This window comes from Gopherus evgoodei, chromosome 3 (assembly GCF_007399415.2).
Source record: "Gopherus evgoodei ecotype Sinaloan lineage chromosome 3, rGopEvg1_v1.p, whole genome shotgun sequence".
Taxonomy (NCBI): domain Eukaryota; kingdom Metazoa; phylum Chordata; order Testudines; family Testudinidae; genus Gopherus; species Gopherus evgoodei.
The window spans coordinates 169,579,659-169,597,869 of record NC_044324.1 but is presented as its reverse complement, the minus strand read 5'-3'; the positions used below and the strand labels follow the sequence as shown (position 1 = coordinate 169,597,869).

The window sequence follows — 18,211 nt, the reverse complement described above, 5'->3', positions numbered from 1 at the left end:
CCAGGACCGGGGCAGATCTGGAGCCCTCAGCCGCCTGGCTGAGGCACGAGTGAGGGAGGGGCCAGGGCAGCAAGGTCAGGGAGAAGCCCAGAGCAGGGAAGGGCTGGAAAAGAGAGGAGTCCGGCCACAGCCAGCCAGGGGAAGCCCCAGTCCCTTATGGCGCCCCCTGGCTACAGCGCCCTGGGTGTGGGCCTCGTTTGCCTGGCCCTAAGGCTGGCCCTGCAGTGAACATTCAAGGCAAATTGTAAGCTCCCCCACATGACAATAAAAGTAGGTCTGACAAATCACCCTTTCAGTACCCATGAAGAGACTTGTATATTCAGTGGCATGGTGACAGACATTAGCACTGAATAAAACCAGTGCAGATGAGCATCTGCCCACCTTAAACTATTGTTCCCGGGCCAGCAGAAAGTGTAAGCAGTAGCTAATCTCTAGCATATTATTTGTCCAATGAAAAGATGAAACCATCAAACAGAGAAAAATGCTAAAAATTATTTAAGCTACAATGGGGCAAATCCTTCCCTGATTTACAACTCTGCAAATCCAGTTACTTTAATGGGAGTGGTAAGACAGTGCAGAATTTGACGCAAGGAAGAGTAACTGTTCCACCTCCTCAAATATATTTTTTAAGATGGCTAGTATAGGGTGTGACACCCTGTCACCCCTTTATTCATCATTGTCATATAATTAGGATATGTTTTGCAAAAAGTATGCCTTGTGAGGTATCATTCTAGAAGTCTTGATTTGCAAGACATTAATATCTCATTGGATTGTATGTGCTATCAGGTATGTGAAGTTATGAAGTTTGGCTATGTATGTGTTACTGAAACATGCTGTGAGATTGAAAACACCACAAGCAGCCTTTCAGATACAATAGTAAAAAGGCCAAACAATGTTAATGGCTTCTTGTGGAAATGCACACAAACATAAGGATTACCCCAGGAACTGTATACAATAGAAACCTCTCAGAGTTAGCACTAGACAATGGGAACTGTTTGACCCAGGTCACAGCAAAAGAGCTTTCCAGCAAGCGGAAAGATGATTTAAAAGGGGGAAATGACATCATGACAACATCTCCCTACAACAACACACCTGGAAACACCTGAGGAATAAAGACTGAACTGGGGGAAATGATGGCCCCAGGCCTATGTATGAAAAACTGGGAAACCCAAGCTGCAAAGCAAAGGCAGCCTGTTTATCACTCAGGGTGAGAATTTGCTAATTCATCAAGTATGTTAAGCCCAGTTTGTGTTTTTGTTTATTTATTGGATAATCTGCTCTGATCGGTTTTCTATCATTTATAATCACTTAAAATTAGGGCTGTCAATCATAGTTAACTCACGCGATTAACTAAAAAAAATTAATTGTGATTAATCAAACTTGTAACAATAGAATACCAATTGAAATTTATTAAATATTTGTTGATATTTTTCTACATTTTCAATATTGATTTCAATTACAACACAGAATACAAAGTACACAAATACAAAGTACACAGTGCTCACTTTATATATGCACTGTGAAAATGACAAGTACTGAAGTGCAATCTCTTTTATCATGAAAGTGTAACTTACAAATTCAGATTTTTTTTGGTTACATAGCTACACTCAAAAACAAAACAGTGTAAAACTTTACAGACTACAAGGCCACTCAGTCCAACTTCTTATTCAGCCAATCAGTAAGACAAACAAGTTTGTTTACATTGACGGGAGATACTGCTGCCTGCTTACTTACAGTGTCACCTGAAAGTGAGAACAGGTGTTCACATGACACTTTTGTAGCTGGCATTGCAAGGTATTTACATGCCAAATATGCTAAACATTCATATGCCCCTTCATGCTTTGGCCGCCACTCCAGAGGACACGTTTCCAGGCTGATGATGCTCATTTAAAAAAAATGCGTCAATTAAATTTGTGACCGTACTCCTTGTAGGGGAAATTGTATGTCTCCTGCTCTGTTTTACCCATATTCTGCATATATTTCATGTTATAGCAGTCTCACATGATGACCCAGAACATGTTGTTCGTTTTAAGAACACTTCGCAGATTTGAGAAAATGCAAAGAAAGTACCAATGTGAGATTTCTAAAGATAGCTACACCACATGACCCAAGTTTTAAATATCTGAAGTGCCTTCCAAATCTGAAAGGGACGAGGTATGGAGTATGCTTTTAGAAGTCTTAAAAGAGCAACTCTGATGTGAAAACCAGAATCCAAACCACCAAAAAAGAAAATTAACCTTGTGCTGGTGGCATCTGACTCAAATGATGAAAATGAACATGAGTCAGTCCACACTGTTTTGATTCATTAAGCATCAGTCAGAACCCATCATCAGCATGGAAGCATGTCATCTGGAATGGTGACTGAAGCATGAAGAGACATATGAATCTTTAGCACATCTAGCACGTAAATATCTTGCAATGCCAGCTACAACAGTGCCATGTGAACGTTCTCACTTTCAGATGACATTGTAAACAAGAAGCAGGCAGCATTGTCTTCTGCAAATTGTAATCAACCTTGTATGTCTGAGTGATTGGCTGACCAAGAAGTAGAACTGAGTTTATTTGTAGGCTCTAAAGTTTTACGTTGTTTTATTATTGAATGCAGGTTTTTTTTGTACATAATTGTATATTTGTAAATTCAACTTTCATGATAAAGAGATTGCACTACAGTACTTGCACGAGGTGAACTGAATTTTTTTTATTTTGTACAGTGCAAATATTTGTAATAAAAATAAATATAAAGTGAGCACTCTACATTTTATATTCTGTGTTGTAAGTGAAATTAATATATTTGAAAATGTAGTAAACATCCAAAATATTTAAAATAAATGTTATTCTATTTTTTTAATCGTGATTAATTTTTTTAATCGCTTGACAGCCCTACTTAAAATCTATCTTTTGTAGTTAATAAACTTATTTTATCTTTTAATCCAAACCAGTGTGCGTTTGACTAAGGTGTCTGGGGATAATCTCAGTTTGGTTACCCCAAGTGTGCATGGTCCTCTTTGCATTGAGGGAGAGGCTGACCAAGTTAAACCCATATACTGGCCAGATCTGACCAACTAGGATGGTACTGCTCTGGGGGCCTAGGTTGGGAGGCTGGTAGTTAGAGAGCCTGCATGTAACTGCAGCTGGGTGTGTCCCTACTGGTGTGCATGCTGGTGAAAGTAGAAGCTTGGAGGGCTTTGCAGCTTGTCACAACAGCACAGTGTGAGAAGAAGCCCAGGCTCGTGGGTCAGAGGGCTCAGTGGTACCCCAGATCCAGGTGGCACGCTGGAGGAACCCATCACATAGAGATTTCAAGTTTATTTATTTTCATCTATGACACTGAATATACGAATATGTCTCTTATTGCAGTCAGAATCCTGGGGTGATGGTGTGCTCTGTAAATGCATTTGAAGATATTAAGGTGTCCAGAGTTCACTGGTGAGCTGCAGGGATACACTTACCTCTCTCTCCTGGTCTTTTCTAACTTGTCTTTCAAGATCATGATCTCTTTCTTGAGGGCAAGCTGTTGGCTCTCTGCATCCCGCAGTTCTTTCTTCAGGGATTTGATTTCATTAGCATGTATTATTTCTCGTTTGGACAGTTCCTCTTCATAGAAAACACTCTTTTTTTCCAACTCAGCCTTTAATTTGGTGATCTCTTGCTGATGTTCTGTGCTGCTCACCCCTGGTGAGCGACCAACTTGCTTTTGCTATAAAAGGAACATCCCAAAATTAGTTTTCTTGCACGGCAGATCACCGAAAACATACGCTTAATAATAATTTAATCTTGATATACACAAGCTGATGTTTATAGAAGGCATGCTGTGAGGGTATAATTTATACAATAGACTACAGTTAAATATATACATTTATCTCAACTGCGTAAAAGTCAGTGTGAAAGTAGAGTTGGGACTGATACTCCTCTTTTTATCAGTGAGCTAGTCACTTAAATATAGCATAATTTTCAGGTCTTTTAAAATGACAGTATAACCACATTGTACAATGTAACAGGCCACATTCTGGCATTCATATACATACGCAGTCAGAAAAAGATCACAGGGTTCAATTCTTGTATATCCCAGTCCTGGTTCCCCCTAAATCTTTTGAGTTCACATATCTGGAAGGCTTACAGCATCAAGTTCAGTGACATTATGGAGTAGGATGGTTAGGATCCTGGGTCCAAAGTCCACATATTTTAGCATGTCCTCCTCTGAATCCCTACACACAAGTCCTCTTGCTTGAATTCCTAGAATGAGCAATTTGTAGTGGCAGTGCAGAAACTCCAATGCTGGTCAGAGTGCCGGTGCCAAGTACCATTTTGATTGCATCATTTTGTATCCTTAAGTCAGGAATAGCAAAAAGCCCCAGAACATGGCCCATCATATTTAGTTTATCTTTTCTATCACAGCATAAAAGCTAAACAGCTAGTACTACTTCATTCTATGTCAGTTAGGGTGCTGGAGAGCTGTTTGGCAAGCTATTTTGCTACTTGAATGCTTCTTAGATACTGCTTAACTTAGTTTTGAATGAAAGAGGTTAATCTTGCACCCATTGAAGTCAATGGAAGTTTTGCCATTGATTAGTGCAGCAGCAAGATCAGGCTCAAAATCAGGTGTGGCCTATGTGATTGGCACCATTAATAATCTTATGTTATTTTACATTAAAACCCAACACTCATTTCTAGCACAAGAGTCCTCTTTAAAATAAAAACGTGCTAATTCTCTTTTAAAACCCCCTGAAAACTTTTTTTCTTATTTTTAAATACATAAAAGAAAAAATATTTAATAAAGAAAAACTGTGCTTCAGGAAGTGCAATTATAGTGGAGACCTGGTATTTAGGGTGATTAAAACTGGCCTTGTGCCTTTTAATGCACATGAGGTATTGGGTACCCGGTTATAACCACACTTTGTATTATGCACTATTAGAATATTCTCAGTTAGAATCAATCAGCTTGACTTTTGTACCTTTACCTCTGCTGATGCTTAAACAGAACTTGCTGGCTGCATGCTGTGCAAGAAAGTCCAGATGATTTGAATACAAGGACTGCTGGAGACCTCCTCAAGAAAAAATGAGCTTTGCAACTAGTGTCAGCATGGGAATGCAAAATCCATGAGCTGTGCAGTTCCAGTTTATAGCATCACAAGATTTTATCTAACTCAGCCACAGAAAAACAAAAATTATTTATTTTGATATTCTAGCTACATGGGGGGACACAGAAGATTTTCTGCTTGGCTTCGGACAGATTAACTTTTAGTGACACTGCTATAGTTTGCTTAGTTTGTTTCAGGACATGTATCTCCCTTTGTAGATGAATCATCATCATCATCTGCGGTGAGAAAAAAATCAAGGATCTTACTGTCTGTTACAGCTATCCCCCTATTTCCCCATACTCCATTTTGTTTTTGTTCTCCTCCTGTGGCTGCCCTTCCCTGGCTGTTAAGTTGCTTACCAGGGCCACTGCCCTTCTCAAAGGGAGGGCCCCTTGAGTTGTTTAACAAGAGCGATTGCCCTTCTCAAAGGGATGGCCACTTGTGCTGCGTGCTAAATGAGACCACTGCCCTGTTCAAAGGGTTAGTCCTGTTATCACCTCGTTGAACCTGGGCTCGGTGTAGGGCAGGCAATGTCCAGAGCTGCAAGACCTATTGTGTTTTTAAGATCCTGGGCATGAGTCATAGGCCTCATGTGCTTTTGAGTCACCTATTGCACAGGACTCTGCCCAGACATGTTTCTGTGCTCATCTGCCTGGTTTTTCCCTGTGCCTCCTCCCCTGTGACAGAGGGAGCCTATCCCTCTGGCGGGAAACTGCCTGAGTTTGCCTTTAAAAACAGACATTTTTTAAACCAACATCAGAAAGGTTCCTGCATTGCTGCCTGGTCTGATCAGCCAGGGGTTCTGGGGGGGTCCTTTCTCCGCTCTCGTTTTATTTTTTGAGCGTACCCTCATTTTTTGAACCCCCCCACCAAGAATGAATTGCTACCTGAGAGATCCCCTGATTATTGAGACTGTACCGAGCCCTCCTTGCTTCTTCTGATGTTGCTGCTGCTTCTGCCTTTGCTCCTGCCTTAGGGACTGGCAAGAATCCCTCTGTGAAACTTTCCCTACTTTTATTTTATTACTTTAGCTGCTGGCTCTGTTTCCCCAGCACACAGACTCAAGCTAAACCTTGGTCTGTGTCTTAAAACCTCTCTTAAACTCCGCGGCACTTTGCTGCTAAAAATAAGTTTGTGCCACTGCTAAGCTCTGCTCCTGTGGGCTTTGCCTCGGGGCTCCCTGTTTCAGCTGTATCCCTTGGCTTCAGCCACCATCCCTTGGCTTCCTTGGGAGCTGTATCCTGGGCACATACCACTCTGCCCTCTGTAACTTCCCCATAGCATAAGGTGCACCATAGGTTTTGTTCTTTTAGTTTAATAAGTCATAGTTTGTTAAGATTGTAGAGCTTGTAAATTTCACCTGCCTTGTTATAGTTTACTGTTTTGTTGCTCCGTATAGTTGCTTGTTATAGTTTTGCTTAGAATTGTGATATTTGTTGTTTTGCCTAGTCATTGGCTAAGATAGATACGGTTTTTGCTGCTTCAAATCATCTTCCCGCTGTCCCGATCTCTCCCTGAACTTTCCCGTGTCTGTTTTTCCCCGCTCTAATCCCCCCCTCTGTGTACTTCTCCATGTCTATAGACAAGGTTTTTGCCGCTTGAATTCGTGTCTGCTTTTCCCCCACTCCAATCTCCCCCTCTGTGTGCTTCTCCATGTCTCCCTGTTATAACCCTTTGCTGCTTTTTTTCCCCACATCTGCACTCTCTCCGAACTCCCCAAACCCCTTGCGGCTTCTCCCCCTGTGAAACTTCCCAAACCCTTTGCCACCTTTTTTTCTTTTGTTTTTGGCGTCCGCCTGTTGCTTAAACCTCTCTTTAGCCCTTCTCCGCTGCCCCTCCCCTACTGAAGATCACCATCACGCTGCTCCATTGTCCTTACCTTGCAGGGCTTCAGAGTCCCTCGCTGCTTCCAGCCGCACTCTCCTCTCATCAGTTGCCACTAATCATTCACTCCCCTCCCCCCTCTTGTTCCTTGACAGATTATCTGCTATCCTAGCCTCACAAATTAAGTCATTACTTTTCTTTTATACTGTTACATTGCATAAATTCACTTATATTCACGTTTAACTTGTAATTATAACACCCCATTGGTTGCTTCCACTTTTCTAATATACGTTTTATTTGCACTGATACCATTGTGTTACATTGTGTATAAGGCCACCAACCACTTAACACATTCTATCTAAGATTGTTGACCATTTTATATAGAAGCTACCATTTTATTTTGCATTTCTTTTTGATACTCTTATTGACTGTACTGTACCCCATTGTGCTGAACCCCACTTACTGTACCCCACTGTTATAACTCCCTACACTGCTCAATAAGAAGAACCCTCTGCCATCATTGTCTATTGTAAACACCCTATACACCCCATCCCATCGTATTTCATTGTTAAGTTCCCACCACTTCCTTTTTCCTTTAATAACGAAATTAATTGGCACCCCACCTGTGTGGTAATTGCTCCCCAGGATCCCATATACCTGCAGGCAGGGACACTTACCAGACTCAGCTATGTCAAGAATCCAAACTTGTGATACAAAGGGTTTTTAACAAGTGATTTAAAGGTTTTGTGGCTATAAAAGGTTGGCTGATACAACTTGATAGGGAAGATTAAATATATACATATATGTTGAATAGGTATACGGTACATATTGGCCATACAATTTTTGTTTATATTATTATTTTTCTTAATTTAATAATTTGTTCTTACTCAGATAGGCAACAAAAGTAAAAGGGGTGTGGGGCTGGGAATTTCAGTATAAATGCAGTCTAAATATTTAACATGCCTAATTTATTCATTTTTAATTTGTTTACAATGTTGCTATCCAAAAGCTCTGGGAATATGCAAAAAATATTAATAAAAAAATCATGCAACAAGCAAATGGGACTGATGTTCAAAAACTTCAGTCTCTCAACTCCGACTCTCACACCACACCTTCCTGTTCACTTCACCCTTCCCTTCTCAGAAAAATAGCTTGGGATAATAGAGAAAGTTGGAAATTCTGCTGACCTAACTTTAACACACAAAAAACATTAAAATTATTCAGCAATATAATAAATGTGGTTTTTAATTTTTGTTGGAAGAAACAGCACTAGATATTTACATTTAAGTGTACTGCAATAAACAGGACATGGAAGACGATATAACATCTATAGAAATACACTATTAATAATAGTAGCAATACAATTAAGTAATCTGGAAATCGAAAAATGCTTCTTGAATAATATTTAAAGAAAATTACATTTGCTCTTTGATGGGAACACAGTTTTTGTCTTATTTTGTTACTTATATCTCTACTATTTTCAACAATACATTTTTGTTATGATTACAAAAGCAAATACAAATGGTAACCTACTTCTGCATGTATCTTCTCCTTTCATCCAAGTTATCTGCTCAGTTTACTAACACAAATGACTTTTCATTACTGTCAGAACTACAGAACCCATAGAGGTCTTAGAGAGTAAACTATGTCTTATATGGCCTCATGCACCATCCACAATTGCCATCTAAATTTTGATGCCAGACTCTTTATTGCTGATGAAGATATATGAAGCAAAAGGAACACAGCTTCACTTCCAGCTGATAGGCTGGATTTGCAGCACTAACAGCTTTATGAATCCTGTGTTCGGGACAAACGGATTCTTTTAAGGCCCAAGTTCTGTATTCTACTTAGGAAAGGAAGGCAAAATGAATACAATAGAACCTCAGAGTTACGAACAGCTCAGGAACAGAGGTTGTTCGTAACTCTGAACAAAACGTTATGGTTATTCTTTCAAAAGTTTACAACTGAACACTGACTTAATACAGCTTTGAAACTTTACCATGAGGAAGAAAAACGCTGCTTTCCCTTTATTTTTTTAGTAGTTTACATTTAACACAGTACTGTACTGTATTTGCTTTTTTTTGGTCTCTGCTGCTGCTTGATTGCATACTTCCGGTTTAATATGAGGTCTGAGGTTGACTGGTCAATTCATAACTCTGAGGTGCTACTGTAAATATGCGCAAGAGAGTTTATGAAGAGTGACTTGTGGATGGTAAGGGTCCCGCAGAGATCAATGGCAAAACTATTATTCACAGATTTTAAGGCCAAAAAGGACCTTTATGATCATCTAGTCTGATCTGCCTAACACAGGCCATAGAATTTCATGCAGCAATTCCTGTATCAAGCCCATTACTTCACAGGGAACTACTGCATGTTTTGGGAAGACGTGCTATCTTGATTTGAAGAGTTAAAGTGATGAAGACTCCACCACATCCTTGATAAAATGTTCCAGTGGTTAATTACCTTACTGACTTAGATAAGAACATGTTTTTTCCCTAAATGCACACTCACCTTCATATGGAAACCAAAATACCAATTTGTTCCTAATCATCAACTCTGAGGCACATATCTTCAGAAAGTGGAACACCTACAGAGCACACCACACAACACCAAACCACAAGATAACATTTGTGTTTTAAATAAAGTACCTGATCCTGAAATACTAACACATGTGAGTAATTCCACTGAAATCAGTGGGACTATTTAAATGCATAAAGTTACTCTCACACTTAAGTATTTGCAGAATTGGGACCCATCCCCATACGTGGCTGAGCTATGTAACAATACATTCAGAAATTTTCCTTTACAGGGACATCAGCTAACATCAGTTATTAGACATTTGGTTCTATTTAGACTTAAAGATAATTGAAATATGCAATCATAAAGTAATATTTAATACATCTCCACAGAGATCTGAATGTGCTGATTAAGTTTATATGCAACTACTCACTCATGCTGAAATATCAAACATTATAAAACACTTCTTTTGACTTGTGAAGTGAGCAAATAGCTATGAAGTCACTGACCAGGAATAAACACAGAAAACCCAGGTGTCACTATGATAGAGATGCTCCTCTAAACATAGCTAACATTTAGCATGAAAAGAACATACTGGTTAATAGTTTACAATTGTGGGAAGTTTTTGTTTTTCACATAGCCTTTTGTAAAGACAATTTTATACAAATTTGCCTTTAAGATCAACACAGAGTAAGGTCACAAATTCACAATACCCTTTTGGTACTGAAAGCAATTTTACAGCTCAACTCTAAGCTGGCTATTAACTTTAAATCGTTGAACCAAAAAAGACTAACCTTTAGTCCTTCCAGTTCGCTCTCCAGCTGCTTAGAGTATTGCTCGCTTCGCTCACGCAATTTCCTGTCCTTGGATGCCTCAGCAGCTGCAGCTTCAGCATGGACTTCCAGCTACAAAAAAGGGTAACAAATTCTTATTTTTCAAAACAAAAGTTAAATTTTTTGGTGTAAGAGTTGAATTTTAAAGACTAGAGTGAAAAATTCAAATCCCTAAAGAGAAATTAGATTTTGTATATGAAGTAACAATCAAATGAATGAAGAATTAAAGATGTACAGACTATGACTTGAACATATTTTTAAAAGGCAGTGAAGTAAGCATGAATTATCTGTATGAAAATCCTCCACATATAATTACCACCTTAAGGACTCTACAGACTCCTTTTCACTACTTACTTCTTTTTTGAGTCTTTCTGTTCTCCGTAACTCTTGCCTTAAGATTTCCACCTTTTGCATCATCACGTCCATCTCTTCCTCTTTATCTCGGACCTGGCGGGTAAGTTTCTGTTTTTGAGAGTGCAAGTCTGTCAGCCGCTCATTCATCTCTGAGAACTCCTGCATGGCCAGTTTCCGCTGGCTGTGTGCATCTTTTAGCTCTTTGGTTTGGGATTTTAATCTCTCACTAGACTCCATCAGTTCCTACAGTTTTTAAAAAAAAAGTTATAAACCTATAAAGCATTAGGGCCAAATTCTGCCTTTGGATGTATGCATGAGGGTTTCACTGAAGTGAATGGGAGCCACATATATGCAACCAAAGATAGAAAACTTGTAACAATATATGACACAGACCAGGTGCTTGCAGTGAGAATGCTTTGTAAAGGTAGTGGGACAGATTATGATCAGCGGAAGTCAGTGGAATGGCTTCAAACTATACTCTAAATTTGGCCATTATGTAGATCTAAAGCAAAGACTTTCAATACTTTTACGCTCTAATCAAATACATGATCGTTTCCAGTACCACTTAACTGAAGTAGAAAAAGAGTTGCATCATTCATTTATTTTAGCTGTCAAATAAAAAATGCAGTGTTAAGTGAATGAAAACAAACTCTTTGGAAGTCAACCTCCTCCACACAGTCATTATAACTCCCATAAACTTAGGGTTGCAAGGATTCAATTATCATCACTACACATCAATAAATGACAATTTCACTGTACACACACAAACCTACAAAATACTTCCATTTATAATAATCGAAATGTATAGATAGATCAAGAAAGAAAAATGCTGCTTGAGAACTTAGAGTTTGATTTAAGAATATTTACTTTGTATAGTTTGACATGTGATGTTGCAAGTTGTGTTTTAATGGATACAAAGCTTTAACTTTTTTGAATCTCACCAGCTACTGTTGTTAAATAATTATTGCATGACTGCCCTCCTCGCATATATGTGAAAATTTAAATCTATAAAAAATCTAAAAAAAATGCTTAAAATAAACATTGATATTATTGGTTGAAATTATAAAATAATAAAAATCAAATGCTGCCAAGTCTACATACACTACACCACAGTACTGAATGCTGCAGCAAGTAGCACCAACACAAGAGAATTATCCCTTTAAGGGAACATGGGCATATTGATGCCAGTCAGCTCTGTGTTCTTGAGGAACCAGGGTGCAGTATCCAGCCTGACTCGTGAAAGACACACACACCCCTCACGAGCCTCTGCTTAAACCAAAACTCATCAGAGGAAAAAACGTGCAGAGAAGAGTGAAGGGCGTTGGAAGACACACCTAGACCCCTCCTGACAAGGGTGACAAGATTGATATCTCCATTAGCATACAGAATGAAGAACAGAGACAACACCCCTAGCCTCATCTGCATGAAAGATGGGATAGGGAGACATCCCAATTTGCATACAAAATGGAGAACAGAGAACCGTACTGAACTCTGGGACCAGAAAAAGCAGGGAAGCACTGCATCATGGGAATCTCTGCCCCAGATGCTAATGAACCTATGCCTGCACATACCCAGCTCAGCAGTTATCAGACCAATTCTAGTAATGAATCTTTGATTGATATCCAAAATACTGAAGCAGCCTATTTGCATTGTGAGCTCCCTGGAAGAAAACACTACCCATAGCCAAGAGTGATCAGCTCCTATTGTCTAGCCTAAAGAAAATGCTTGAGTCATCAGTTTACCCATAAACAAAATCTCGTGTTCTCCCTTGAACCATTGTATTTTCGCTACAAAAATCCCTATTCACCCTCCAGTCAGTGTTCTGATGCTTAGATCCAAACTATGCATCAGTTCCACTGGGACTCCATCTTCTCCAGACTGATTGTGCTGGGGGCTCTGCCTGTTTCCAGCACTCAGGACCCTGGGCTACCACCATCACCTTGGAACCGCGACCAGTTCAAGCCTCATGGAGTGGGTGAGATCCCCCCTCTTTCTCTCTTTCTGGTGTCTTTTCTACCTTAGGTATTAACCTTTAATAATGTATGTTATGTTGGTTTAGCCCTCCTTGTATAGTTATCACTATTATTCAATAAATAAATTTTATGGTTAAATGGTTGCTTCTCTCTCTCTTGCTGAACTTTACTCTTTTGTATTTTTAGCTTCCCCCATTCACTCTACAGCAACGCTTCTTTTACCTAAGCTAAAGATCTCTGCAGTGCCCAGAATACTGTGGGGTTTGCTTATCAAGTAGGTTACTGCCAGTACAATTGTGATGCAAGAGTGGGGATAGGGAAGTGCTGAATCTGGGATGCATAATGGTAACAGCTTGAAAGTGCTGCTTGACCCAGCCCATGGAGCCCAGGGGCATATAAGGAGAGGCAGCTTGAAAGTGCTGCTTCATCCAGCCCATTGAGTCCAGAGACATATAAGAGTTAAACTTGACAGTGCTGATTGACCCGGTACACTCAGACTTGCTCTGTTAATGTATGTGTGTGTGGGTGTGGGTGTTCATCTGGTTCTGGGGCTGAAGAAACCCAACCCTAGGGAACCTAGGTCCTGCAGGATAGCTGCATTGGGAGGGGACTTGCAGAAGGAAAAAGTAGAGCTCCATATGAAAACACACGTGACACAAGCAGTACATTGACAGAATTACAGAATCCCCTCTCCCAGAAGAGTAACTTGAATAAATGAGCATACCCCAAAGTAACAGGCAAATCTGGTAACAAAATAGGGAAGTCTATCTTCTGTGGATAACTCTCCAGTATAACAACTCAGCTTGACAGAGTTTAGAGTAAACTCTAAGGATAATACACCTCAGCTACTGTGGTAAGACAGGCATCCAACAAAGTGAGTATTCACCCAAGAAAGCTCATGCTCCAAAACGTCTGTTAGTCTATAAGGTGCCATAGGACTCTTTGCTGCTTTTATGGTAAGACTGAGTCTCCACAACAGTTTGGCTAGATGTCATGAAACAATCAAAGTGAACCAGTGGAGAAGGAGTGAGGAAAAGAGAGCCTGAGTATACATGCAACAGGGACTAGAGGAAAAAATAAATGTGCAACTTTGCTGGCTACACAAAGTCAAGAGCATTTTCCAAATTTTCTAGCATGTTAAAGGAACCTCAATGCCCAGTATTGTCATGAGGAGAGAGATGGTCTCTCTGGAAGACATGAAGACACACGGAGGGCTCTGTAGGTTAAAACCAACATCTTTAACTTCGCTTGGTAAATTAGCACACAAAGCAGAATCCAGGACACTAATTGCATGTTTTCATGGTGAGGGACCCTGTTTAACAAGCATGTTTGCATATTCTGCATGACATCCTGTTTCCAAGTTGATTTTAAAGTATAGCCCCATGTAGAGTTCATTGTGAAAAGCATGTATTTATGGTAGGAAGATCTGCATACAAGAGAGAGGATTGCAACTGCCCAAGCAAATATAGAAACATAAAGGAAAGAGGAGAAGAAATGGCAATGGTGAAAAATACTGATTTTTTTCCTTCCAAATAATTTCTTAAATCCTCAGATGTGCAGATCTTCCTTCTCCCTCCCCTGGAAGTGTCCAGATACCATAAAGTCAACGTTTTTTGAATAGCTGGAGCAACATTTCCCACTATGCTTATCAGACTTCAGATTAAATCCTTACTCTGTAGTCATTCATCTACTAGCTGTTATAATTATCACCTTAATCTGAGGCCAAGAAAGGCTTTCTGTGCAGCCAACGCAGAGATCATTTCATGGATCTGTTTAATGTCTGGAATCAATCTGCTAGGACCACCCATATGACAGTATACATAATGCTTTAAGTAATCTCTGTGTGTCAAAAAAAAGAAGTCAATGCAGAAGATGAGTGATACATTTGTATCACCTTCCAATTAATTTTACTCTGCAAAGAGATATTAAGACAACTCTCATTTTAAGAGAAATATAATAAAAGTAAAACTGGCTTTATTGTCTAGAAAGGTATCTGACAAAGCACTTTGTACCTTATTAAGATCCTCTCTTTCTTGCTTCAGTGCTCTAATTTGTTTCTCAAAAGCCTTGATTTGTCTAGAAGCACCATCTAATTCTCGTCGTGCAGAACTGGCCTCCTCCAGTTGCTGTTCCAGCTGACCGGAATCTAAAAAGAAAAGGTAATGCTAAATATGTTAAGAGGAAATCATGCTTACTATCCATTAGCATAGAGTTTGGATGACCTAAACTGTTTTCATTTGCCTTCCCTTATGCAGGTAGGATGACAAATATAATCTCAAACTAGGGCTGGTGTTTTGGGGTCTTTTTAAAAATCTATGTTTTTTGATTGCCATGTTTTTTTTAATGTGATGGAACAGACACAGTTACATGTTACAGTGTGGCATGCCAAATGACATACACTGTCATTTCATTATGTGATATAATTTGGCAAATAATACCTCATTTCATAATTTAATACAGTATGACGTGTCTTTAGCTATTGTACACTGCAATGCAGCATATTACCTGACACATTTCAAATGACACTGTATCCTAATATGTTTTTTTCTTCCCCCCTCAAGCAAAAAGCAGAAGCAAAAAAATGCTGGGTTACTCAAGAGCTGGCAAGCCGCCTTCTGTTGATGATCTTCAAATTATTTTCAGATGGTTTTATTTCTAGAGTTAACAGCATTTGTGTTTATGTGACCTACTTTGTTTATTATTACTGTAACTACAGGAAGGCACATATTTCTGAAGATGGTTTATTATAAACTGTTACGCACTTAGAAAACAAAAGTAATTTTCAAAGCATATCCAGATTATGTCAAATATAAGTATACCCAAAAGATACAACTTCAAAAGCAGAATTGCAGAAAATATAGTAGACCACTAAGAAGTTTGTGAGGGAAAGGAAAATGCATCATAAATTAAATCCTGTTCTTTGCTACCTCTTTTCTTAAAAGTGTGTATTTGGATATATACACAACTGTTGGTTAAATCCCGGCTCTATGAAATCAATGTGAGTTTTGCCATTGACATCAGTGGGGCCGGGATATCACCCCATATGCTTGTATTTACCTAGTACAAACAGAAACACATACATGCTTTTAATAAAAACCTGAAGACCTTACTTTTACTACATTTTCAGAAATGCGACTGTAACAGCCTGGCTCTTAGAGCAACCAAATACAAATACACATACATACACACAATTTTTAAAAGCTGCAAGTTTTGGAGCACAAGGATTTTATAGGCAGATGAATAACTATTAAATTTTACCCCTATAAACACTCTATACTCTTTTAATTTGTTGACTCTTATTTTAAAACTTTAAAAGAATGTGCTTAAACTACAGATAGAGCTCAATGCCACAGATTATTAACTGCCTGTCTCATGTATTCTACTCTGAAGTCACCAGCAGAAGAAAGTTTATCTGCAGCTATACTGATCCAAGATAAATTTCTCTTTTATGCGTGAACTACTTTGTTCCATAGCTCTATTTTCTTTCTTCTATTGCTATCCTTTATATATTTGGCAATATGAAGGATTCCTCAAAGTTTTCTTCTCTGTGACTTAGAGAACAAAAAAACAAAACAAAACACCCAAACAACTTTAACCTCAAAAATTGAAAGCATATGTTTGGTTGTCATTTCCTGGAAGACTGAATAGACAAAAATGTCATGATTTACGAAGGTCTCATTGGGGAGAACCCTGAATCTGATATATTTCTAAATTAATTTTCACTATTAGACTAGTCAAGAAAGCAGGTAAAAGACTTGAACCAAGAACTGGTAGCTACATTTTAATGATAAATAACAACTCTTCATCTGGATGCAGATATATCTGTGGATATAAAGCAGATATCCGCAGATATGCAGGGCTCTAATTATAGACTTAATTCATTAGTCATAGGGATGGGCCAAAACCACAAAGCGTAAATCTGAACTCTCTTAAAATTCAGAGGACATAGGGCTTGTGTTTAGAGGGTAAGGGCCAACCAGAATGTTTGGCTCTAGCTTCTGATCTGAATTCCCCCAAAGCTTGGAAGCGTTCAGATACAAGTATTTTGTTTGGGCCCATCTCTTCTCAATAGCCAAGTTTTATAATCTATGCTGTAAAAAGCATATGAAAACACCTACAGTGCAACATTCCTGTCCCATCACAAACGTTTATTGGATGGGATCAGATTAGTCAGACCATAAGGAGCAGCCCAGATTGTTCTGTACTTTAACAGTTGGACCAGACAAGGCATTCAAGCATACATTGTGGGAAAAAACACGCCTTGGCGAGGAACAATTTAGGTAACTGTATAGCTCTTTTTTCTCTCTTATTTGTGTAATCATACTCTACTCACAATAAGTTAGACCAGCAGTTCTTAACCAGGGACTGGGGCACCCTGGGGGGCTGAAAACAGGTTTCAGGGGTCCACTGAAATAAACCAGAGACCAGGGTTGGTGTTAGACTTGCTGGGGCCCAGGGCAGAAAGCTGAAGCCCAAGCCCCACCACCAAGTGCTGAAGTTGAAGCCCAAGCAACTTAGCTTTGCAACTGCCCTGCTTGCTACCCCCTAATGCCAGCCCTGACTTCTAATCTACTGGATATGCAGAAAAACAGTTGTTGTGGCACAGGTAAGTCGTGGAATTTTTATAGCATGGATTGGGGGGGGGGGGGGAGAGAGAAAGGCTCAGAAAGAAAAAGATTGAGAACCCCTAAGTTAGACAGGTATTTTACCTCTCTTTTTGTTAATACCTTTAAGTTTTTGCGTGAGCAGTTCAAAAATGATCAGTTCCAACCAGAGAGAGGAGCACATAATGTATGTACAAGTAAATACACATGGTTACTTAAGTGATGTGCATAATGAAACTGAAAACTATGAATGGATAAGTAGAGTACTGAAAGAAAAATCTCCACATAGTTAACTGCCAATTCCCTCCATTTAAACCTGCCCAGTGAGATTAACCGTGCTGACTGAATGACAGTGGAGGATCACCTTACACTGGGATGAGCCTCCCTGGGCCAGTTGAGCCACCTTCAGGTACAAATAATGCCCAAGGTGTAGTGCATCACACCTGAAAATCTGCCCAAATGCCATATAACTGTATGTCTAAAGGACTGGTTTATTTGAATTTATAAGCTATTCATACTATAGCAGACTGTGGGTTATAGATAAGGCTGCGAGTCTTTCACAGAGGTCACGGAAGTCATAGATTCTGTGACTATCCAGGACCTCCATGATTTCTGCAGCTGCCAGTGCAGCTGACCCCAGTGACTTTTTGTTTATTGCCCGTGACCTGTCCGTGACTTTTACTAAAAATGCCCATGACTAAATCGTAGCCTTAGTTATAGAGAACATGGCCCCTCCCCAGGTTCTGGTGGCAAAGTCCAAACAAGCAAACCGATACACAGACAGACAGACAGACAGACAGACAGACAGGAAATAAAGCTCAACCAACATGTCTCCTCCAGGCATTCCTACTGGGGTTTCAGATTTTTCCTGGAGAACTGACAGTTTCAGTCAAACTAATGAAGTCCAATGCAGTGTTCAAATGAAAAGAAAAACAGCATCTCCCCAGATTTTTTTCCTCTGAGACACCATGGGCTTCGGACTCTCCTCAGAGAAGTATGTGTGCTAAAGTCAAACTAACAGTCTCCTT

At 39.4% G+C, this 18,211-nt stretch overlaps 1 protein-coding gene across 1 annotated transcript in view; it reads right to left on the bottom strand.

Moving 5' to 3' along the window:
- CDC42BPA (CDC42 binding protein kinase alpha) overlaps positions 1–18,211 on the bottom strand; it is a 370,767-nt gene that overhangs the window by 105,450 nt on the left and 247,106 nt on the right. Inside the window, 4 exon segments of the mRNA XM_030557374.1 lie at positions 3,450–3,697; positions 10,214–10,324; positions 10,607–10,849; positions 14,592–14,725. Coding sequence (XP_030413234.1) covers positions 3,450–3,697; positions 10,214–10,324; positions 10,607–10,849; positions 14,592–14,725 — 736 coding nt within the window.